Raw genomic sequence first — 22,316 nt, forward strand, 5'->3', positions numbered from 1 at the left:
CTCATGACGTCACGGGCTTCCTCATCCAACACATGACGTGTTTCGATAGAACGGTGAAACCTAGGAACGTTTTCAGCGTCTGTTTTGATCATCAGGTGATTGCAGCTTTAACATCAGCTCCTTATGGTAAGTGTCTAACAGCCTAAAGATCTAAAATCCCGGACTCGACTGATCGCACGGGTTCTGATCAGATCAGCTGGTTAAAGTGTGTGCGTTTGCGGGCTGTAAGTTAGTTGCATTGCTTGATATAAAAGCGGATAGCCTGCCAGCGAGCTAAACTCAGGGCAGTTTAAAGGGTTATTTTAGGTTTAAAGTGTCACTTCGCAGCTCATAGTTTGATCAAATATGTGTTGTGTGATTCTCGGGTCAAATTCAAATACTATGAGTAAAGTCGCCAGCGGCTAGCACAGATCTACTAGTGAAATAGAAATATTGTATCAGTTTGCTAGTGACAATGTAACCATTTATCATTCAAGACATTCGCTAATGGTGCTTAAGAAACATTAAATGTCATAAGGATAATCAGCAGTCGTTGCAGCGTTTCCAGTTCCTCTTTTAACAGCTCTGTGTTTTAAGTGTTTTGAATCGGCAACTACAGAATATATTTATGGATATATTTAATATTTACTTACAGGTGTCAGAAGAGTCTGACTGTCAGTGTGATCAATGGTTCTTTTAACAGAGCTTCAGAGGTAATTATTTATTAGGAGAAGACGGTACGTGAGATGCATATATACTACATTAATTTTATAATTATCGTTAACGTAAAATAATAAAACACATTTTGGTGAACAACTTAAAAGAGATGTTACGAAACAAGTAAAAGGCTTAATTCTACTCATTTATAGCTTATGATAAATAATACAAATTTGTGACATATTTTTTATATATTGAAATATTACATAATAGTAAAATTATTAATGTAGTTTTAAATGAATGATTATGCTGTTGAATTAATATAACTGTCAGTGTTCTGATATTAGAAAATGCCGAATTTTACTTCAATAGGCTATTTGTGACATGTATTTTTTATTAATGGACATTAAGTTTTATTTATATTTATATATTATACCAATGTGTGTATATATTAAATGTAAAGTAAATGTATATAAATGTCCTACTTGGACCTAATGGTAATTCTAACTTGGCTACAGAAATGAACATCTTTCTTCTGAAAACAATACAGACTAAGAGAGTTTTGTGAAAGCTGTTTAGCTATCAGATTTATGTTATAGGTGATAAAGCAGTTGTGTAAAAAGGGTGTGATTGTTTGACGTTTTGGTCAAATAAAAGTCTTCCGTCTATGTGAGAACAGTTCCCACGCATCCTGTTTCTCTGGAGAACAGACACAGGTGGACAACCTGTCATTGTAACACAGCAGCGCTGCCAGAACATCGGTCTTTTGTCCATGGCACTTGAGCTCTTGCTGGATCAGAGATTGCTGAATCGTATCACCTTTAGAAATGAGATGAGATGAGAATCACTGCTGCAACGCGATCCAGTGAAGTATGTTTTGCTCCACTCCTTAGAACAGATGGATATCAGGTCGGGAGTAACAAGTTCACTCATATGTTTAGAGTAACTGCGCATTTCATTGTTCTCTCAAAGAGCTGGGGGGCAAGGTTATTTTAAAGTTGTTTTAACTATAAGGATGAATGTTTTCAAAGAATCCCAGGACTTGTGTGAGCTTGCAGAGCATGTAAACATCAGGTGTGCTACCCGGGAAACATTTTAATTTGCTGTATGCCACGTCTGCCGGGTTGAGGATGGTGATGTTTGCGAAAGGTTGTCACGGATGTCCAAAAGATTCAATGTGCGTGAAGAATTGGCACAAGTCCGCTCTACCCTACTATTGGAAACCATTCAATATTTGATAGCAATCGCAGGCCTCAGAATACACTTCTGCTCAGGTTACATCCCTCTTCAGACTTCAGGGAACAACAGTGTTTGTTATTGTCATCTTTGAAGCTGGTACGAGATGATCCAGCTCATTAAAATCTAATGTGTAATCTGCAATTACACTTCTCAGTGGGGTTTATGGTGACTTCCTGCATATAGGCACAATATGGAGGCGTGACCAGAACGCCCTGTGAGGAAGTCCAAGCTGTTTTTGTTATTATGAATATGGAAAATAGGCTGCCGCCTTCCCAAATTACCCATAAAACTTTGCATGGAAAAATACCCGAAGCCATTTTTCAGATATATATATATATATATATATATATATATATATATATATATATATATATATATATATATATATATATATATGTATATATGTATGTATGTGTGTGTGTGTGTGTGTGTGTGTGTTATATTTTCTGATTTTCCATTTCTGATTTTAGAATGGACTAGTTTTGAAACAAATTAAATATGTTTTATAATTTCATACTAAATAACCACAATTTTCTTGACTAATAACCCTGTAAAAGCTGTGTGATAAAACATCTTTGCTGATGTTTCTCCCCACATTGTTGTTATTTTAGTCAGGAGGAGGTTTCTGTCTTGTCGGGCTTTAGCCTGTTTTTCCAGATTCATATCAAGCAAAGTGCTGAATCATTAAAACAAAGTAAAAGCTGCTTGAAAATGTAATCCAGATGCTCAGTTTTCTCATCGGCTTGGCCGCTGTCCAGTTACACTCTCTGAATCTAATTTGAGTAAGGGTGATTTCCAGTCTAAAAACAGCCGACAGACATTACCCAGACTCATATTTTAGACAGTAATAGACTGCATGGGTTTGAACTGGTTGGTTTGTGTTTGTTTGCAGGGGTGGATGAAGTGATGAGGTTCCTCTGCTCAACCTGTGGGACGTGTAGAGCGCTGCGTGGGCAGGAAGAGCGGAGAGAAGTAGCAAAGGATGGGAAGGAGGGTATGGGGCCTCTGCCAGGGCTTCTCAACGGCTGTGCTTTATGGCTCCCTGGCTCTATTCATCTCCATTCTCCACAATGTCTTCTTACTGTATTATGTCGAGACCTTTGTGTCTGTTTACAAGATTGACAAGATCTCATTTTGGGTGGGAGAGGTAGGTTTACTCAATGGTAACTTCCCTTACTTAAGATTCTAAATTATTATTACATTTTATTATTAAATTATTATTATTATTATTAATTTTAATATTTGTATGAAGTCTAAAGACTGGAGTAATAATGCTGAAAATTCAGCTTTGCTATCAAAGGATTAAATTAAATTTTAAAATATATTAAAAAAGAAAGCAGATATTTCAAATTGTAATAATTGTTCCCGATATTAATTCTTTTTATTTATTTATTTTTATAAACTGTAGTCTTGATCAAATAAATGCAGCCTTGGTGTGAATATGAGACCTTTTTCAAAAACACACAAAAACAAAACAAACAAAAAAAACACCTTACAGACCCCAAATGTTTGAATTGTATATAGTTTATTCTAATTATTTGAAACACTTATTAATTGTAGGCCTACTTGACCAAAATAAATAACTTTTCATTAGTCTGAAGTTTTAACATATTTTTTCAGTAAAACTTTACGGTCCCACTTTATATTAGGTGGCCTTAACTACTATGTACTTACATCAAAAAATAAATACAATGTACTTATTGTGTTCATATTGTATTGCAACTTTTTTTTTTTTGCTGCTATTGAGGTTGGGAAACAGGTAAGGTTAGGGACAGATTTGGTGGTATGGGTAAGTTTAAGGGTGTGTTGTTAAGGTGTAAGGGATGGGTCAACGTGTAATTATACATGTAATTACAGAAATTAATTACAGATGTAATTATGTGCAGATATTTTTCAAATATAAGTACAATGTAAAATAATGTATGTACACAATAAGTGCATTGTACCAAATTAATAATTAAAATTTAACTACATAGTAGTTAAGGCCACTTAATATAAAATGGGTCCCACTTTACAATAAGGTTCCATCAGTTAATGTTAATTACAGTACATTTATCATAGTATTATCAATCTTTATGTTAGTTAATGAAAATACAGTCATTGTTAGTTCATGTTAATTCACAGTGCATTAACTAATGTTAATTAGCACAACTTTTAATTTTAATAATGCATTAATACATTTTGAAATTAACATTAAGATTAATAAATGCTGTAGAAATATTGTTCATGTAAACTAATGAACCTTTCTTAAGTGATACATTTTTTCTTTTCTGTTCATTATATTGTTTCTTTTTTGCAGACTGTGTTTCTGATATGGAATAGCCTGAACGACCCTCTTTTTGGCTGGCTGAGTGACCGCTCATTCCTGAGCTCTCCTCAGTGAGATTATTCCCTCTCTTCAAATTGGAAATCCATATTTTGGTAAGATGAGTCTCATTAAAATGTCTTTGTTTGATTGCTCAGGTCTGGGTCCCAGATCACGTCCCCTGAGGTGGTCCTGAAGCGTCTGCAGGCACTGTCCCGCAGCGGGCCTCTCTTTGCCCTCTCGTTCCTGGCCTTCTGGGTGGCTTGGACCTGGCCTGGACTGCAGTTCCTCATCTGCCTGTGTCTTTACGATGGCTTCCTCACGGTGGTCGACCTCAACTACAATGCCCTCCTGGCTGACCTGGCCGTGTCTGCACATGACCGCACACGCCTCAACTTCCACAGTTCCTTGTTCAGTGCAATGGGCTCGCTGTCCGTCTTCCTCTCTTACTCCTTCTGGAACAAGGAGAACTTCTACTACTTCAGACTTTTCTGCATAACTCTAGCCTCTCTCTCAATGCTGGGCTTTTTTGTGGTTTCACGTCTCCTGCAGCACCGGTTTCAGAACGAAGTCCAGCTGCGCAAGCACGAGAGCCAAGCACTCACTGAGTAAGAGCGTTATTGTTTTGCAGTGCTAAATGTTCCTTGTCGTTTAGCAGTTACTTTTCATCTGAAGCAATTTACACCACACTAATTGCAGAGCCGGTCCCCGTGGAGCAACCTGGGGTTAACTGCCGCACTCATGGGAGGAGTGATAGTGCTGGATGTGAACATGCAGTATTTGTGTTACCAGCACAGCTTCTTCAAGACAGTATTTCACCCCAAAAAATTAGCATTTTGGTATAATTTACTCAACCACATATCTTTTCAACTATATTATTATATTATTAATAAATCTTATTTTCTACTATAAAAGGTAAAAGGAGCTATTAAATTGTTTTCTGTGCAAAGAAAAGTGCATGATTATATGCATATCTTAATTTTAGTTTTATGTAGTTTTATGTAGCTTAATTTTAGTTTTATGTAGTTTCTTATTTTAGTCAAAATAAATGAAACTCAAAAATGGTACATTGGCAATTAGCTTAAATATAATAAATGTACATTTTTATATATTACTTCAGATGTTATGGTTTTAGTTAACTACATAAATTTAGTTTAGTTAAAGTATATCTTTAGTTTAGATATATTGTATTTTATATTTAAGATGCATTTTTAAATTACTATCCACTTTCATTGTATGGAAAAGTGCAGTTCAAGCATTCTGCCTCTCATTTTGTGTTTTACAAAAGAAAGAAAACAATATGCAGTTGAGCAAATGAGTACGTTTTATTTTTACTAAAAGCTGTTATTTTAATAGTTCGTTTTCTTATCAAGCATTAAAATGGCTTCAGTGTAATTTTTTCATGAAGACAAAATAAGATATTTGGTTTAGCAGGTCACCAAATATTGCAGCTTTCAAACAGTAATCTGTTTAATTTCAGGTTTACATTTATGATAAATTTCAGATGCATACAGCAGAAAAAAAAGAACATGAAAGCTGTGTTCTGTATTATTTATTCCATACACCCAGTATTGCTCAAGTTTGAAACTCTGTTTTTTAATTTGATTTCTATCATTCAGTTATCTATTTAGCTGTTTTGCACTTTTCCAGAGTTGCCGGACTACAAACTTACTAACATTTTAAAATGCTAAAATTGAAAGAAACTTCATATTATTACAATAAGCCATTTGTGTTACGGTGACTTGCTGTGTAAGTTTCCCCTCACCTTTTTTTTTTCTTTTTCTTTCATTGCCTTCCATTGGATTGCACATCCTCCTTGACATCCTAATAGACTGAGTGTCGGTCAGGCTCCTTTAACCTCACCTGAGACGCCAGTCACTCTTGGGGAATATCTAAAGCAGCTATCCCGCCACAAGAACTTTATGTGGTTTGTTTCTATGAACCTTGTACAGGTAAAAATGAGAGAACATGCACAAAAGACAATGTCTTTTTCATCCAATTAGGGACCCAATTATATGTTTTTCCTATAACCCACCATCTGCAGGTATTCCACTGCCATTTCAACAGCAATTTCTTTCCTCTGTTTTTGGAGCACCTTCTGTCAGACCGTATCTCTGCCTCCACAGGCTCCTTTCTGCTGGGTAAGACAAAAATAAATCATTCACATGGCCAAAGTCATTATTATTATCCACCCTGAAAACCATTGTGCTGCTTAATATTTTCGTGAAAACCATGATAACTTTTTTTTTATTTTTTTATTACATTCCCTTTTTCTATTTTCCTGTGACACAGGCATTTCTTACATTGCACCTCATCTGAACAATCTCTACTTTTTGACTCTGTGCCAAAGACTGGGTGTCTACCAGGTTGTCCGCGGGCTCTTCCTCTTGAAGCTGGGCCTCAGTGTGGCCATGCTCTTAGCCGGGGCGGACCACGTGTTCCTGCTCTGCATCTTTATTGCTAGGTGAGAAATGAACGTTCCATGAGACCTTGTGCTTTCAGACTGCAGGTGTTCTGTCTCAAATGTGATATGAAATTCAAAACATTCTGAATTTTGTGGTTATTAGTTTTGTTTAAAAGGAGCAGGTGTGCTTTTGTTTGCTAGCAAATCCATGTTGATTCAGGACTTGAAACAGACAACTTATATCCATGCTAAGGACACGTGCTGAGAGAAAGCAGACATAAAAGTAAACTATATGAAATTGCAAAACAGGAAGAATTGTTAGAATTAAGTAATTTTCTTGAACATTGGTTAATGAAAAATTATAATCTTTTTTTTTTTTATTATTGAAGAAACTCCTTATGTACCAAATCCTTATGTATTAAATATTTTGTCAAATCATATTGAATTCAGACCATTTTTTTTTTTACAACTGTTAGTAAAGTCACAGGTTTTGTAAAATTAACAAATATGCGTTAAAAAGCAACATGCATTAAAATGATTAGTTGCTTACAGTTCGTTGGAACTAAAATCGTTTCATTATTGTTTTAATAATTGCTGTTCGTCCGGCTGACTACGACTGGTATTAATTTTTCAGACAAATCCTGCCATATGCACATAAACTAACAGTCATCACTTAAAAGCTACTACTAAATATTGTACAAACATAATTTTCTGTAAATTTGCTTTGTAATGATTTGTATCGTAAAAAGAGCTATACAAATAAACTTGAATTTAATTAATGTGCTAGTCTATAACTTTGACAAGAAAACCCCACATTTTCACCATTTATTAAGTTAACACTAATAAATGAATAAAAAGATGCACACTTGAGAACAGCTTTAGAAAGTCTTTCTTCAGCATTGTCTTTTGTCTGTTTTTGTTTGAATCTCTCCATAGTAATCGCGTCTTCACCGAGGGCACTTGTAAACTTCTGAACCTGGTGATCACAGACCTAGTGGATGAAGACTTTGTGATGAACCGCCGACAACAAGCAGCTTCTGCGCTGCTCTTTGGTATGGTTGCCTTGGTAACCAAGCCTGGCCAGACCTTTGCCCCTCTCATTGGTACCTGGCTGCTGTGTCTCTACACAGGTGCGTGTGCAGTGAATGAACATGCATTACATCTAAACTTCACATTCAGTAATTACATTTCATTATTTAGATTAGATTTAGATTTCATTATTCATTATTTAGAATCACTTTAGATAAAAACATCAGATGCTTTTATCTAAAGTGATTTACAAATGAGGGAAAATGAAGCAAATGTTTCATACAAGAGCCAACAACAAAGAATCCATCTAACAAATTCTGCTTCGTACTTTTTGTTTGACACAATATATTACAATATATTATTAATATATTTACATGTATTATATACATTTTATATGCATGTGTGTGTGTGTGTGTGTGTGTGTGTGTGTGTGTGTGTGTGATTTTTAGCTTTAATTTATTTTATATTCTTATATATTTAAAAATGTTTTAGTGGCCACAAAAATGTACTTCCAAACTTAAGTTGCATTTAAAAATATGTTAAATTTAATCTGTTAAATAACAAAATGTTACAAATATTCAAGCAAATTGCATTTATTTTAGAGAACTGTATAAGGACATTATTCAAAAATAAAATTCACACAGAGCAGTTTTTTTTACATTTTTAAGTTTAAATACCCTTTTTTTTTAAAGAAGTCTCGTGCTCACCAAGGCTTCATTTATTGGATTAAATATGGTAAAAACAAGTTATATTTTTGCAGTTTAAAATAGATTTTCTATTTGAAAACATAATAATTATTTTTTTTTATTGCTGTGATGGCAAAGCAAAATTTTCCGTAGTTATTATTCCAGTCTTCAGTGTCACATGATCCTATGAATATCATTTTAATTTGGTGCTCAATAAACATTTCTCATTACTATCAATGTTCAAAACAGTTGTGCAGCATTATTTTGTGGAAACCATGATAACATTTGTTTCAGGATTCTTTGACGAATAAAAAGTGTATTTGTGTCTCATCACCCCCTATCGTTTTTCAGGATATGACATCTTCGAGAGAAACTCGATGGCTGAAGCACCAATTGCAGCTCCTGTGGTCCCTGTGCCACTGCGTCAGGGTTGTTTTTATCTGCTGGTGTTTGTGCCCATTTCCTGTGCCCTTCTGCAGCTGCTGACGTGGTCTCGCTTCACTCTGCATGGACGAAGGCTACAAAACATCAAGAACCTAAGGCAGGGTGCCCAACACAGCCACCTCATTTATGTCAAGGCTATCTAATGTTCTTGTAAGCATGGGAAGAGGAAAGAAAGAGGAGTGGAGGACACTCCCCAAGACCAGGCGTGCTGCCAACAGACCCTGAATGGAGAATGGTAATGCCAAATACTGCAAGAGACACTAAAGAGAGAATGTATGGTCCCATCTTATTGAAACCTGCCTTATGTTTTGTTTTTACTATTATATTGAGTATGTGACCAAAAATGAATAGACGGTTTAACCAGTCTAGTGGTTTGGGACCTTATTGAAAAATACTGCCCCCAAACCTCCTGTTTTGAAGTTTCAGTGTATAGTTAAATGGGTTTATAATCAAGGCAAATCAAATCACATCTCCCTTGCCTGTATGTTTCCAGTTTATGTGAAAAAATACACTGTGTTCTGAGAAAGGGCATGTTTACAGTAGGTTCAGCAGCGTTCCAGGGATCTGTGGTTTTTTTTTATTCTATATGGTCAAACTTAGGACTTATACATTGTCTTTGTAATCTGTCCAGATGAAGTTGTTTAGTGGCCAGTAACATCTGTTTTATATAACTTTTTGAAATTAATTCAGTTACTCATTGCTATCAGTGATTATTATTACTGAAAAAGTATGTATGTTATTATAGTTCACATGAAAGTAAATGCAGGCTGTGTGTTGTACTAGCATGTATAACCAACTTATTTTTGTACCAAATGTCCAATTTGACTTTATTTTTGTGTTTTAGAGGCAGAGCTGTCAAGACGGTAATTAAATCCTTGGCCAGTCTGACGTTAAAATAAAAGTTGACTTCTCAAAGCTACAGAAATATTTTTGAATAAGGGTTTTCCAAGTTAATTTTTATTACCAAATTTATATTCTTAACTTTTAGTACAAATACAATTTTTGACACATTTGTTATATTGCAAATCGTTGAAAATTTTTTTTAAAAATGAAGAAAAGTCTTAATATTTTAGATGGTCAAAACATTTATTTTGTCAACTACTGGTTGTGGCACAATGAGCACATCCTATCCTTTATTCATATTTCCTGATTATTTATTGTAGTAAACATTTGAGTCATTTTAGAAAATGTTCACATTTTTAGACACATATGTGACTGAGGCCACTTACTGAACTATGGCTTATGATGTATGAGTTATTTTAGTGCTTTTGCTCATTGTATGATTATTTTTGCTTGCAAATATATGTTGTTTTCTAATATGCCTCAGTGTGATGTTCTTGTCTTTGTTAAACACTTGGAGACAAAATTGTAGTTACTGTTTTAGCATGAACCCATTTTAAACTCTAAAATATAATCATTTGTATAGGCCAAACCAAACCAGTGCATTCATCCATTGTTTATATTAAAAAGTTGTGGACCTGCTAAAAGCCATTTAACACATTTCACAATACAAGAGAGAATAATTAAGAATTTGCTGGTCATCATAGGTTTTACTCAGTACGTGCATTTTGGCACTGTAGCATTGATCTCGGTGTATGTCATATAAATATGTATTAATATAAATACCAGAATGATACAAAAAAATGAGGCACCACATGACTAGTTAGGTGCAGGTTTCAAATTACTTTTATAATTGGTTCCCATGAGGACAGCATAAAAGGACTCGAGAGCTTTCAGAATTCTGTCCTTTTGTCTAGAAGACTGTGAGATGGCAAATTGGGATTGCTGATCACGTGTGTGTCATCTCCAAAACAACTTCACCTCCAAAACACTATTAAGAGATAATGAATGTGATTTATTTTTTCCTTTACTGTCTACGTCACCTGTCGGATATATGAGTAGTTTCCTATGTGGGAAGGACTGGATTATGTCAGCGAATTTAACAAGTTCATCATTACAGCTCGAGTGAGAAATCCCTGTAATCCCCCTCTCACCCGTTCCCTGAACTGATCATGTTTTTGGTGATGACGAAGCTCCTCTTAAAGGGGCAACAACAAGTGACGTAAGGTGATGTAATGGTAATATCGAGCTGGGTATGGGTTTAAAATTGAAATGAAATCAGCCAGTTAACAAACTCAGATTCACAAAATAGCATATTTTTCTGATTAATTAGTCTCATTAATTAGAGTGGCTGCCTATTTGTGTATTTATACAACAATTTTTACATCACTCAGAACAGAGACGGTCATGATTTGTTCGTTAATGAATCATTGTAATTGAACAAATCTTTTGAATGAATCATTCTCGTTTAGTCACTGAAGTCTCCCCTTTGCCACTCATATTAATGACACTCACATCTGGATGCATAACTTGCTGAAAAGTTCACTGCTAACACTAAAATTAAATCTGAAAAAAAAAAATGAATCCTTAATATGCCGAAAACAAAGTAACCCAAATCGAAAATGAGACTGAAAACGTAAATTATTACTATTTTTGTTTTATTCACATATCTTTATTTATCGTATCGTGTGTTGCTGTTGTTGTTGTCTCTGTGTCCTGAAAGCTTCTGTTAACAGAACAAATTTCTTTGTGTGTGCTAACATACTTGGCAGCAAAGCTCTTTCTGGTTGTGATTTTAGTGCAAAGATTCAAAAGTTTCGAGTCACTGGGATGATTCAAAATCCCCTCTAATATTCGCGTTATTTCCCAATGGCGATGCCCTTTTAAACAAAGCCCCGCCTCGTTGCTCGAAGCCCCTCCTTTTGGCATGTCAAAGCGGTGATGAGTCACGTGATTGGCGGAGTGGTCGTTGGAAGGGGAGGAGCGAGTGAAGCTCTGTGTGTATTGAAACTCTCTTCTCTGTCCCTGCATTCCAACCCTGATCAAAGCCTGAACGAGAGAAGAGGGGGGAAAAAACATAAATTATACCATGGTGAGATCGGCCCGTTCTGAAGATCGCCCCATGGATGCACGCTCTCAGGAATCGGCCGCGATAGGAATCGGAAGCAGCGAAGAAACGCACGCCTGTAATCCACTTTTGATTTCTTTTAAGGACTAAAGCGAGAGAGAGGCTTGATGGGGGACAAACAGAGACGTTTTATTATTCATTTTTAAATAGGGACGCAAGATGGCAGATGACAGACTCCAATAGCGAGAAACACTCAGTTTCGCTTTAAAAAAAAAGATTTATTTTTTAATAAAGGTGTAACGTATCGTCTTTTCTCGCCCGAAGAGATCAAAGTGAAGGCACTCGGCAGTCCAGTTTTCTCTAGACTCGGATACATACCAGTGTATGTTCTCTCTATGTTCCTTTGTTATAATAAGGGGAAGTCTAGTATGCGCGTAGTCTACATATATTTGTAAGAATTAACCGATTGGTCTGGTTAAGATCGTTGTTTTCTATGAAATTCAGATTTGTAAGACGCTACGGGGGATGTGCGATACGAGCAAGTTACGTTATATTAATATAAAGTGTATCGCACGTCTGTATGGAGAGCTAGCAGAACCATTATAATCCTTTTTGGAAATAAAATTTGTGTCATTGTGAGGCAATGTCACAATAGCAGCGGACGGAAACAACAAAAGGCTGGACGTGAGAATACTAATTGACTTTCAACAGTTTTTATCAGTCTCTTGTTCGAGGCTGTTCGCGAAAAAACGGCCTGTTTAACGTTACCTAGTAAACGAATAGCTGTCAGCAGACTGGATTATTCTTAGATACATAACTAGTGGGCGCAGGAATCGGCCATACGTGTAGAATATGAACTAGTGTGTTGGCATTCAAAGTCACAAGACAGAAAAGTCCACTTTAGTGGTGTGGCAACACAACATTTTCGCGACGCCTACAGTTGACACGAACGAAGTGGGTGGTAATGATGTTGCCTTGAGCTAAAGTGTGCTCAAAGTATACTTTTCTGGAGTATTCACACCCTCATTGGCACGAAGTTGAGGTTTGTGGGATAAAACAACGTCCTTGTGGTTCCCACTCCACCCATTACTGCATCAACAGAGGAGCACCTATTTTATACAGTTTTTACATTGACTTGTCAGCATTAAAGATGGCTGAGAACTGGAAGAACTGTCTGGAAGAGGAGCTCATATGTCCTATCTGTTTAAACGTCTTCTCGGAGCCGGTTCAGCTCCCTTGCAAACACAACTTCTGCCGCATGTGTATCAATGAGGCCTGGTCTAAAGACACAGGAATGGTTCGCTGTCCCGAATGCAACCATGCCTACAGCCAAAAACCAGCTCTGGAGAAGAACCACAAATTGTCCAACATTGTGGAGAAGTTTAATGCGTTAAACGTTGAGAAGACTCCTGCGGTCTTGCACTGCATTCTGTGCCGGCGCGGCCCTCCGCTTCAAGCCCAGAAGGTTTGCCTCCGGTGCAATGCGCCCTGCTGCCATTCCCATGTACAGACCCATCTCCAACAACCCTCTTCCAATGCTGGACACTTACTGGTGGACGCCGAGGACGTGCGGGCCTGGAGCTGTCCACAGCACGATGAGTACAGACTATATCATTGTGAAACCGAGCATGTGGCCGTATGCCAATACTGCTGCTTCTCCAGATGTGCTACCAACCATGGCCACGCGGTGTGCGATATAGAAGTCAGACGTAACGATATCAGAGTAAGTGGCCTCCACTTCTTGTGTTCCTTCCCATGCTATGTTCAACATTGTTGTTTTACCTTCAGCTAAAGGTTGTGGTTCACTTCTGGATTTGGTGGAGACGATGACGAGGTTTATCGAGGTGGTATTCTGTCCCATTCCCCCCTTTTTTTCTTCCATTTGAATGATAAACAATTGGGTAGAGCTGCAAACAATACCGAAGCTCTCCTTTGGGCTTATCTTCCCAGCCCAGGTGCATCCTTGCGTGGCATTTTGAGGAGGGGGAGGACTGTGACTGGAGAATTTAATGATGAGTCTTATTTTCTGTGGCACAGATGAGGGAAAAGGCCAGATTTGGATTTAATTTACCCTTAACAACCCCTTGCATTTTCTAGGCTTGCTGCATCAAAACAACCTGTATTTTCTTGCTTTAAATAATCAGCATTGTACAATGCTATTGAAGATGCTTTTAGAGCCTTTTTATAAACCTAAAACCAAATAAAATTCACAGCCAGAATGGGGTTTTAAACTAAATATTATATTTGCTTCAAATATCTCAAAACAAATCAGTTAATTAATACGGGATTACGTTTGATGCTTTTTTCCCTTTACAGTAGCTTTATTTTTGAAGAGGTAAAGCAGTATGCCTCCAGTTCGATTCATGTGCATGCTGTCAGCATAATTTCCATTTCTGTTGATTATAGAAATCATACGCCATCATTTGTCCCATTTCCATTACAGGAAATGCTAGCAATGACCAATCAATCTACAAAATAAACCCTTGTTGTGTTGTAAACCAAGCTATTTGAAACCAAAACCATGCCCGTTTGGGATGTTTAGGGATTTCCAGAGTTGTTTTTCACAGGTAGGCCTTGTTTGTGAATGTTAAGTTTACTGTGAATGTTTGATTCACATTCACTTCCACATTCATCTGCTACAAGGCAAAATGGCTCTGTCTGAGGCTGTAGCTCAGGGCAAGGTTGCTATTGCCTCATTCACTCTGACCTTGGCGGAAGAGACACTGGTTTGAAATGACAGTGATTTTGAGCACCCTACCCCCATTCCCCCTTGAGAGAGGTCTGTCCTGGATGGCAAGCCAGCACCGCTGCCATGAGGTATTAGGTTCCACCCTCCAGGCTTCTGCCGGCAGCCCGATCTCATCAGTCACTACAATTAGGCCATGGTCTTAGATCCTAGAGCTTCAAAGACATTCTCTGTCTCCGTGCGGTTTTCTGCTTCTTGACCTTACTTCTGTTCCTGATTGTTGATGTAGATAAACACCCACTTGATCTGTAAAGGAGTAGATGGTTTCAGAAACCAAACACGTATTGTTGGCCATTGTGATGGACGTCATCAAATTCACTGTATTTCACCACAGATTAAAGAGAATGTTCACCCAAAATTAAAATTATCATCATTTATTCATCTTTATGTAATATAATTCTTCTGCAGAACTGGAAGAAGAACCATTTTGGCTCTACAATGAAAGTGAGTAAGGTCCAAAACAACACTGGACCCAACTGACTTTCATTGAGTGGACAAAAACACATTAATACGTATTTTAGGACAAAGGTTTTCTTACAGGTCGTAATGGTAAGTAACTGATGACCAGATTTCTAGTTTTGGTGAACTATCCCTTTAAATTACCACAGTAAGTGACTTTATAGGGAGAAAATGGCTCCATATGGCTTTAAATGATGTACCACCACTGTAAAATGTATGCAAGATAGATCTCCTGCTATGCTAGGAGTAGTTTGAGTCTGAATTACTGCCAAATCCAATTCGTTGGATCCAAATCTTGGTAATGGATTTACGCCACAAGAAAACCGGTTGATGCAGAGACGAGATACATGAAAACAAGTCAGTTTACCCAGTAGTACCATGTGATTGTGGATCCAATTTGTCATGCGCTCAACAAACAAAATCTGTTGAAAGGAAAAGGTTTGGTTACGCGCATCATCGGCAGTGATTGATGTAGTTCATTTTGCACAGAGGGTACAGTCAGCTGTTCTAAGCGTCTGTCAGACGGTGTGATTGAAGATCATTAGTTTGCAGCGCATCCCTCTCTGGGTTTTGCGTTTGTCCTGTAATGCTGCATTCTGAAGACTGACATTGATTCCCTTTGTTTTTACTCTTTGTTGCTGAGATGAATCAGAATTATATAATAGCATTACTCTTGAGTGTGAAGAAAAATACCCAAATTGATTTCCCTGCTTCTGTGAGAATACCTGTTTTGTTTAGGCTTTCATCCCCCCATGTGAGGTTATTAAAATTTGACGTCACGCTACTGAATTAGACATGCCCTCAGTCAACTTTGGCATGCAAGCCCTGTTTTTCGCCTGTAAGCTTTTGAGCATGAAGTGGCTTGATGTGGTTGAGGTTTGTCCTCATTCTACAGGAAGCAGTTTTATCTTTGAGCTAGCCTGCATTCATTACGGAGCTTTGCTCCAAAATACACACACACAGGGTCAACGTGATTTGTCTTTGCCTTGGACGCAGACAAAGACAAAATGGGGAAAGACGGTGTGAAATGAGCCTTCCTTCTTTCTCTTTGCTCTCCTCTATGCTGTCTTTCCTTCTCCTCCTCCTTTTTCCTCCCCCATATTCCCCTCTGAATATACAGATATGAAAAAAAGAGCTTTGTTGCCATGACAGTACCCCCACCTTCTTTTTGGTGTCTGCCTCTCGCACGAGGCATTTGTTTAATTAAAACTAATTTGGTTTGTTCCTAAGGTGCCACTGAACTTTGTCAGGCGTCGCAAGTTGTTTCATGATTGTGTTTTTCCCTTTGTTTGCCATTGAATATGAAAGGAAAATAATTGAAATTCCTCTTCAGCCACCAGACCTTCTCCGTGGGGCCTTGACAATTGCATTCATTGAAAAGAAAGGAACAGGAAGTTAGCAAAGTTACATTGGTGCCATCGCAACAGAATCAACTTGTTATCTTTTTGTCTCATTGCTGCATTCTCATATTCTTTATGTAGTTTGTGAAAGAAAAGATTATGCTAGTTAACCAGAATACTAGATTGTTCATTGTCCAGCAATAAAATAAGAATGAAAATTATTTTCTAGTATCAAGAATTCTTAGCTTATGGTTCAAACTGAATTTATATTATAGCATTAGTAATGTTAAAAAAGGATCTTGTCGTCTTTTATGAATAATTTGTGTATAGCTTGAATTCTGCTCATTGTCATTAATATATGATCTTTGGGCTGAGCTAAATATTAAAGATTTTTTTCATTTTACTGGTTATATATAATTAAGCAACATTGTGATTTTAAAGATCATCAAGTGTTCTTAAAAACATATCATTGTAGTAGTTTTGTGATTCTGTTTTGCTTTTTCAGTATAATATTAATACACGCTTTTAAAAGTGTCTCTGATACGTCTTTGTGTTTTTTTTTTTATGTCAGTGACTTTGTTACACAGTAAATTATACTTTGGTACTGTTTGAAACTGTGTTGTTGTTTTGAAGCATACAAATGAAACTGATTAAATATCATTCTTCCTAGTTTTCAATTCTCATGAAACCCTCATTTCATGCACCAATTTATTATTATACAGTGTCATGCACATAGAGGAATTTTCTTTGTTCTGAAAGTGCCATTTCCACTCCACCCCAGGTCATGTAATTTCATAATATTCTGAAAATGACTGTGGTGGAAATGACATTTTTAAAGTGAGGAATAAAATTGACTTGGGTAATTTCATAGCCAGCATTTTATGTCCAAAATATACAAATCATTTTTGCATAATTGTATACGAATTGCATTGCAGATTGGAAAAGACATATACAAATATTCTGCTCACAAGTTACATTTGCATTTTTTTTCTTTTCTCCATACGTTTCTTTTTTTCATCTCGAGCATGGTCTTCACTGACGATATTCTTTAAAAACTAGGAGCAGTTTGTTGCAATTTATTTTATTTTTTTTCTGGTGGAAAATGGTTTATGATTATTTTGGTTGTTTGTTTTTGAATGTAATTGTTTACATTTCTGTTATCAGCCGATTCTGATCCTCTCAATATGGCCAGATATAGTCAAATCAAAACAGTATTGCCCTAATAATATCTTTTTGTGTTTCAGCAAATGCTGATCAAACAGCAGGATCGAATTGAAGACCGGGTTCAGGACATAGAAGAGCAGCTCTACAAATTAGAATCGGACAAATGTCTCATGGAGGTAAGTGTGAAATGTTCATGCTGTACACTGACTAAATCACATTATTATAAACAGAACAACTGCATCCTTTGCTTTGTGAGCTTTGGAAATAAACACTTAGCACTATTCCTATTACTGTGATCAATGATCACATTAGCACATTCGTACAGGTTTGAGATCAAGGTTGTGCCTAGTTCTTGTACCAGAACAAATCCACTTCCTTTAGCTCTTCCTAAGCATCCACATAAGATGCAGTCCCTGCTTAACCCCCATTGTTAAGACAAAACTAGACTTGCATAGTAAGTAATGGTTTTGTGCCGTCTGTGGAACCTCAGGACAAAGTGCAGAACCTGAAAGAGGAGGTGCAGCTGCAGTATCAGAAAATGCAGCAGCTCTTGGAGGAGGATCTGGGGAAGACCCTAGAGGTCCTGGATAAGGCCCATTCCAAGTTCTGCCAGGAGAACTCCGCGCAGGCCCTGCAGCTTCACCAGAAACAGCAGGAGGCTAAGAAACTGCTCAGCTCCATCCAGATGGTTTTCGATAAGGCCGAGGACATCGGTTTTATGAAGGTGACCTGACTTTTATTGCTGTTGTCAATACTACACAGCCTGTGTTTGTTATAAATGGTGACATTTAGCTGTTTTTTAAAGTGCCTTTGCATTTTGTTATGGTGAGGATGATGAAGAGTATTTTTCTGCCCTGCTGTTATGAGTAAACTCAGATTTATTGTGGACCATGACAGTAATAGTAGAAAAGATTCCAGAAAATGATTGTTTTTGGCACCATGTAGAATAGGCATCCATTTTTCATGTGCTGGATACACCTCTCTGAAACTCAGGAAATAAGAAGTATGAAAATGTTTTATTTATTCATCTATTAGATTTGGATGTAAAGTCAGACTCAGCTATTTGTTAATAATAAGCTAAACTATGTGATTTTATGATATTCATCAGTGAGGGGGGGCGAATACTGGTTAGCATAATTGGTAATTCTACAGGAGAGAGGTACTATAAACCAAAAGAGATACTAAAACCAACAGATACTATGGAATTTTTTGCAAAGCAACTCCTTTTTGTTATTTTAATGAAGCAAAAAAAATTAATTTGCATTCTTCTGCAGACATACATGTTCCACATACGTCTCTTATCATCTTGTCCTTGAATTGCTCTTGTTTTCACTGTAGTCTTATTTTAGTTATTCAATTGACTTGCAAAAAATCTGTTCTGGAATTGTTTTGCTTAATTTGGTGTGCCCAAACCCACACAACAACTGTGTTAGGCAAAGCCCCCACACAACACTGGTGGGTGGAGCCTGCTTGCTGTCTATGTTTATATTTATGTCATGTTTTATTACCGCTATATGGAAATGAAGTTCTCATGCCGATACACAGACAATTTCCATACATATTTTATCTCAGTGTATATAATGACAGATACTATTACCACCTTCTATATCATAATCATTTTTATGAACATTTTACATAATTACATTGTTTTTGTTGTTGTTTATCTTGTCTTTTGTATTTTATATGCAGGAACCCTGTTATTGAAATGTATAATATCTTTTTTTTTTTTTTAGAACACAAAATCTGTGAAAATACTAATGGACAGGTGAGTCACTGCAGAGTTTCCATACATTAACCATTATCATAAGGTTCATTAGTCATCATTCATATTTTGTCATTGTGTTTAGTGTAACAATTAATTAGCATGTTTAATTTTCTTGGACTCTAGGTCTCAACCGTATGTGGGCAGCACATTGTCACCATACAAAGTGGGCAGTCTCAACTCCAAACTCTTTCTGTCTGAAATCTCTAAAAGAGAGAAGAACCTCTGCAAGATGCTGGAAGGTATGCATTAAAAAATACATATATTCAAGTATTAATTATATTAAACCTTCTGATGTTGCATCCAGCTGCTCTTTTTGTTTTTAAATAATTAATTTTTTATCCTTGTCATTTCCAGCTCCGTTCAGTGCTCCTGCAAACTTTTTCCAGAGTATTCCGGCGTACCTGTGCGAGAAGCGCAGGCATTCAGTGGCGTTCCCTGAAGGCAGCGGCAGCACCCGAGCAGGCGCTAGCTTCATGGACTCTTCCTCCTCATCAGGCCCTGTGGCTGCCAAGCAGCCGTGCCTGAGTCTCACTCAGGGCTCTGCCCCAGGCGAAGGTCAGTCCTCCCAGCAAGCTCTAGGGCCATGTGGCTCCACCCAACACGTCGGAAGCAGCAGCTCAGCCTCCGGCTCCCAAACCTTACCGCACTCTGCCTCGGTATTCCCACATTCCCATTACCCAAACGGCAGCTCTTCCCAGCTGTCCCAATATGGAGCGCGGAAGATCTTGATGTGCACAGTCGATAACTGTTACTGCTCAGGGGTGCCCTCTGTGTCCAATCACCGCGGACATCCTCCTTACCCTCGCTCCAGCTCCTTCCCCTGGCCAGTAAGCTCGCAGGAATACTCCCATGCCCCCCTGCCCTCGGCCCCGGCCATGTCCCAGTCTCTCCAGAGCCTGTCCATGCGTGACTGGATTGATGCCTCTCAGTCACACAGGCACGCTGACTTCTACAGCCTCTACGGTCAGTCTTCCACCAAGCATTACGTCACCAGTTAACCCCTGCTCCAGTGACTGCTGCCAGTCACCAAATGGGACATCTTTTTCTGCTGAGAGAAGTCTTAAAGAGATGCATGTGGGGCATTTTTGTATGCAGACCTTATCAATCATTTAGAATTAACATGGATGAACTGCTGAAGTCCGAGAGCAGTGAAAAAGAAAGTTAATATCACAAAGTCAAGCATAGCTTTGCACATTATTTAGGCACTAATGGTGTTGTGATTATGTACCATGAACTCAAGTCGCTCTTCTTAAAATAACACCCAATGTTTGCAAGAGATGCAGAGATGATGGAGGATGCTGTCTTTTGTCGAATCGTCAATAATGTTGCACTTTCTTTGTAAGATCCAAATTTTCGCAATTAGCGTTGACTCGTCAGGGGATGGAAAGTCAACAATAAAACCATTAAGTCAGCTCTTAATGAAACTTAAGGCAATTTACTCTTGAGAGAATTGTAGCCCACACAGTTTTATTAACTTCACATGGTTGTCATTTTTTTTAGAACACCCATGTGCAAAAACTCTGTATAGTTTCCCAACCTTCCATATTTTAGCTTTCATTTTGTTTAAGTGTGGCCTTTTTATTCATCACAAATAGCACAAGCACATGTTTAATTTGAACCATTCTTAAATGTTTTTTAACCAACCCGGAAACTGGAACAGCACAACATTGTCATCGCCGCCATTGTTCACTTGACCTTCCCTACTGAATGAAGCTTTTTTTTTAATGGAAATGCCCTTCACTTTGGTTCACAGTCCTCTCCTTAAGCTTCCAAAGTAACTGAGAACGCGCCTCCACCCACAACCTTCAATCTGGTCCCCATCCAGACGGCGCTGTGTCTCTCTCACGCCCTTCAAAGCCACAGAAACGCTCCCCTTTACATCCTGTATGTTAAACGCAGGATACATTGGTTTTGCATTCTTTCGTTTACCCGTGGCCTCTCATTATATCTGACTCAACAGTGGCTTTAGCGCAAACGTGTCAGCCGAAAACGAAAAGGCCTGTGTTCAGAGGGGTCATGGTGCACTTGATGCCTCTGCATTTACTGTCAATGCTGTAATTGTTCTTCCTTGTGTTTGATGCCATTTCCGGCTCCAAGCAACGGAGCCTCTGGCTTCCTGTTTGTTACTGAGTGCATGTGGAAAAGAGTTTATGAGCACTTGTAAAAAAAAAATATATAACTGTTAGCAGTTATAAAATGACTTTTGAAACAGGGAATTAAGTTTTTTTCTTTCTTTTTTTTTGATCTACTTAAGAGAAACATTGACCAAATGAACGTTTCAAAACTAACTGAATACTTGGGATAAAATGGAGGGATTTTCTGTTGTAAATATTTTGTGAAATGAAAAAGAAAGACTTGTAATTTGGAAAGATCCTTGTTGAAATAAATGCTAATTTCAAGCTTAAAAAGTTCTTTTTCCACCGTTTCATTGTTTTTGTGCTGTATAATGAATCTTAACCATAAGTTCTTCATGTGTGTGCTTGTTGCAGATTAAAAATAGACTGTATTGCTAACATTACTATGGTAACACTTACAGTTAACACTTAATTTATGTGTAAAACACATTATTAATGCTTCCAGGCTAGACCAGGCTTAAGAAATTCTGTTAACATGTAAATGAATTTGAAAAAAGGTGCTCTATTTTCACTTTTAAAATTTCAGAAAGACTGTGAAGCCATTTTCAATGCACAAAGGTTTTGTTGGAAAAGATCAAGGTGGTTAAATCTAAAACCCATTAAACAAAATGAAAGCGAAAACACGCAAATGAGTCAAAGTCAAAATGCCCTTTGCCTCAGTTTATTAATTTCCAGACAAAAATTTGCCTCAGTTTATTGATTTCTAGACAAAAAATGTAGGTCATCAGTGGTTAGATTTTCATTTTCATCTCTAAACTGACAGCGACCCATTCACTTTTGATGTGACTAACACACCAGAACTACAGCACTTCTAGAAAAGCCATTTTAAATGTATTTTTTCTCCTTTTAAAGTTTCTGCTAAATGTGAGGTTATATGCAAATAAGGATTCACTAGCTTTAGCATAATGTAGACACAGCCACCTGTCAGTGCGTATACAGTTGCATGTGAAAAATTGGAGACAAATAGTGGGTGTGATCTGCATGTGCTGACATTTGCTGTTTCTGCTAAGCCAGTGGAAATAATTAATGTATATGCAACTGACAAAAATGAAAGCC

General features: G+C 37.4%; 2 protein-coding genes across 5 annotated transcripts; both read left to right on the top strand.

Moving 5' to 3' along the window:
• Window positions 1-10: 10 nt before the first annotated feature.
• Window positions 11-10,064, top strand: LOC113055940 (transmembrane protein 180-like). 4 transcript variants are annotated; one of them, XM_026222332.1, is made up of 10 exons: window positions 22-126; window positions 635-692; window positions 2,768-3,022; window positions 4,175-4,254; window positions 4,339-4,788; window positions 6,012-6,132; window positions 6,225-6,321; window positions 6,473-6,644; window positions 7,521-7,714; window positions 8,651-10,064. In XM_026222332.1, exons 3-10 carry the CDS (start codon window positions 2,858-2,860, stop codon window positions 8,884-8,886), a joined length of 1,515 nt encoding a protein of 504 aa, XP_026078117.1. In that variant the 5' UTR covers window positions 22-126; window positions 635-692; window positions 2,768-2,857; the 3' UTR covers window positions 8,887-10,064. The 4 variants fall into 4 exon arrangements, with proteins under 4 accessions (XP_026078116.1, XP_026078117.1, XP_026078118.1 ...); XM_026222331.1 differs by lacking the exon at window positions 635-692 and having other exon boundaries at window positions 11-126; XM_026222333.1 differs by lacking the exons at window positions 22-126; window positions 635-692 and adding an exon at window positions 697-716.
• Window positions 10,065-11,549: 1,485 nt separating this feature from the next.
• Window positions 11,550-21,536, top strand: LOC113055942 (E3 ubiquitin-protein ligase TRIM8-like). Its single transcript, XM_026222335.1, has 6 exons — window positions 11,550-13,374; window positions 17,441-17,536; window positions 17,851-18,084; window positions 19,094-19,125; window positions 19,249-19,364; window positions 19,480-21,536. Exons 1-6 carry the CDS (start codon window positions 12,802-12,804, stop codon window positions 20,121-20,123), a joined length of 1,695 nt encoding a protein of 564 aa, XP_026078120.1. The 5' UTR covers window positions 11,550-12,801; the 3' UTR covers window positions 20,124-21,536.
• Window positions 21,537-22,316: the final 780 nt, after the last annotated feature.

This window comes from Carassius auratus, chromosome 37, assembly GCF_003368295.1.
Source record: "Carassius auratus strain Wakin chromosome 37, ASM336829v1, whole genome shotgun sequence".
In the NCBI taxonomy this organism is placed as follows: Eukaryota; Metazoa; Chordata; class Actinopteri; order Cypriniformes; family Cyprinidae; genus Carassius; species Carassius auratus.

Bases quoted from the DNA above. Each gene is read 5' to 3' on its own strand.
- LOC113055942 (XM_026222335.1), top strand. From the start codon at position 12,802: ATGGCTGAGAACTGGAAGAACTGTCTGGAAGAGGAGCTCATATGTCCT. The intron at 13,375-17,440 runs GTAAGTGGCCTC...TTTGTGTTTCAG, and splicing joins TCAGACGTAACGATATCAGA to CAAATGCTGATCAAACAGCA. The intron at 19,126-19,248 runs GTGAGTCACTGC...CTTGGACTCTAG, and splicing joins GTGAAAATACTAATGGACAG to GTCTCAACCGTATGTGGGCA.
- LOC113055940 (XM_026222331.1), top strand. From the start codon at position 2,858: ATGGGAAGGAGGGTATGGGGCCTCTGCCAGGGCTTCTCAACGGCTGTG. The intron at 6,133-6,224 runs GTAAAAATGAGA...CACCATCTGCAG, and splicing joins TTTCTATGAACCTTGTACAG to GTATTCCACTGCCATTTCAA. The intron at 6,322-6,472 runs GTAAGACAAAAA...CCTGTGACACAG, and splicing joins CACAGGCTCCTTTCTGCTGG to GCATTTCTTACATTGCACCT.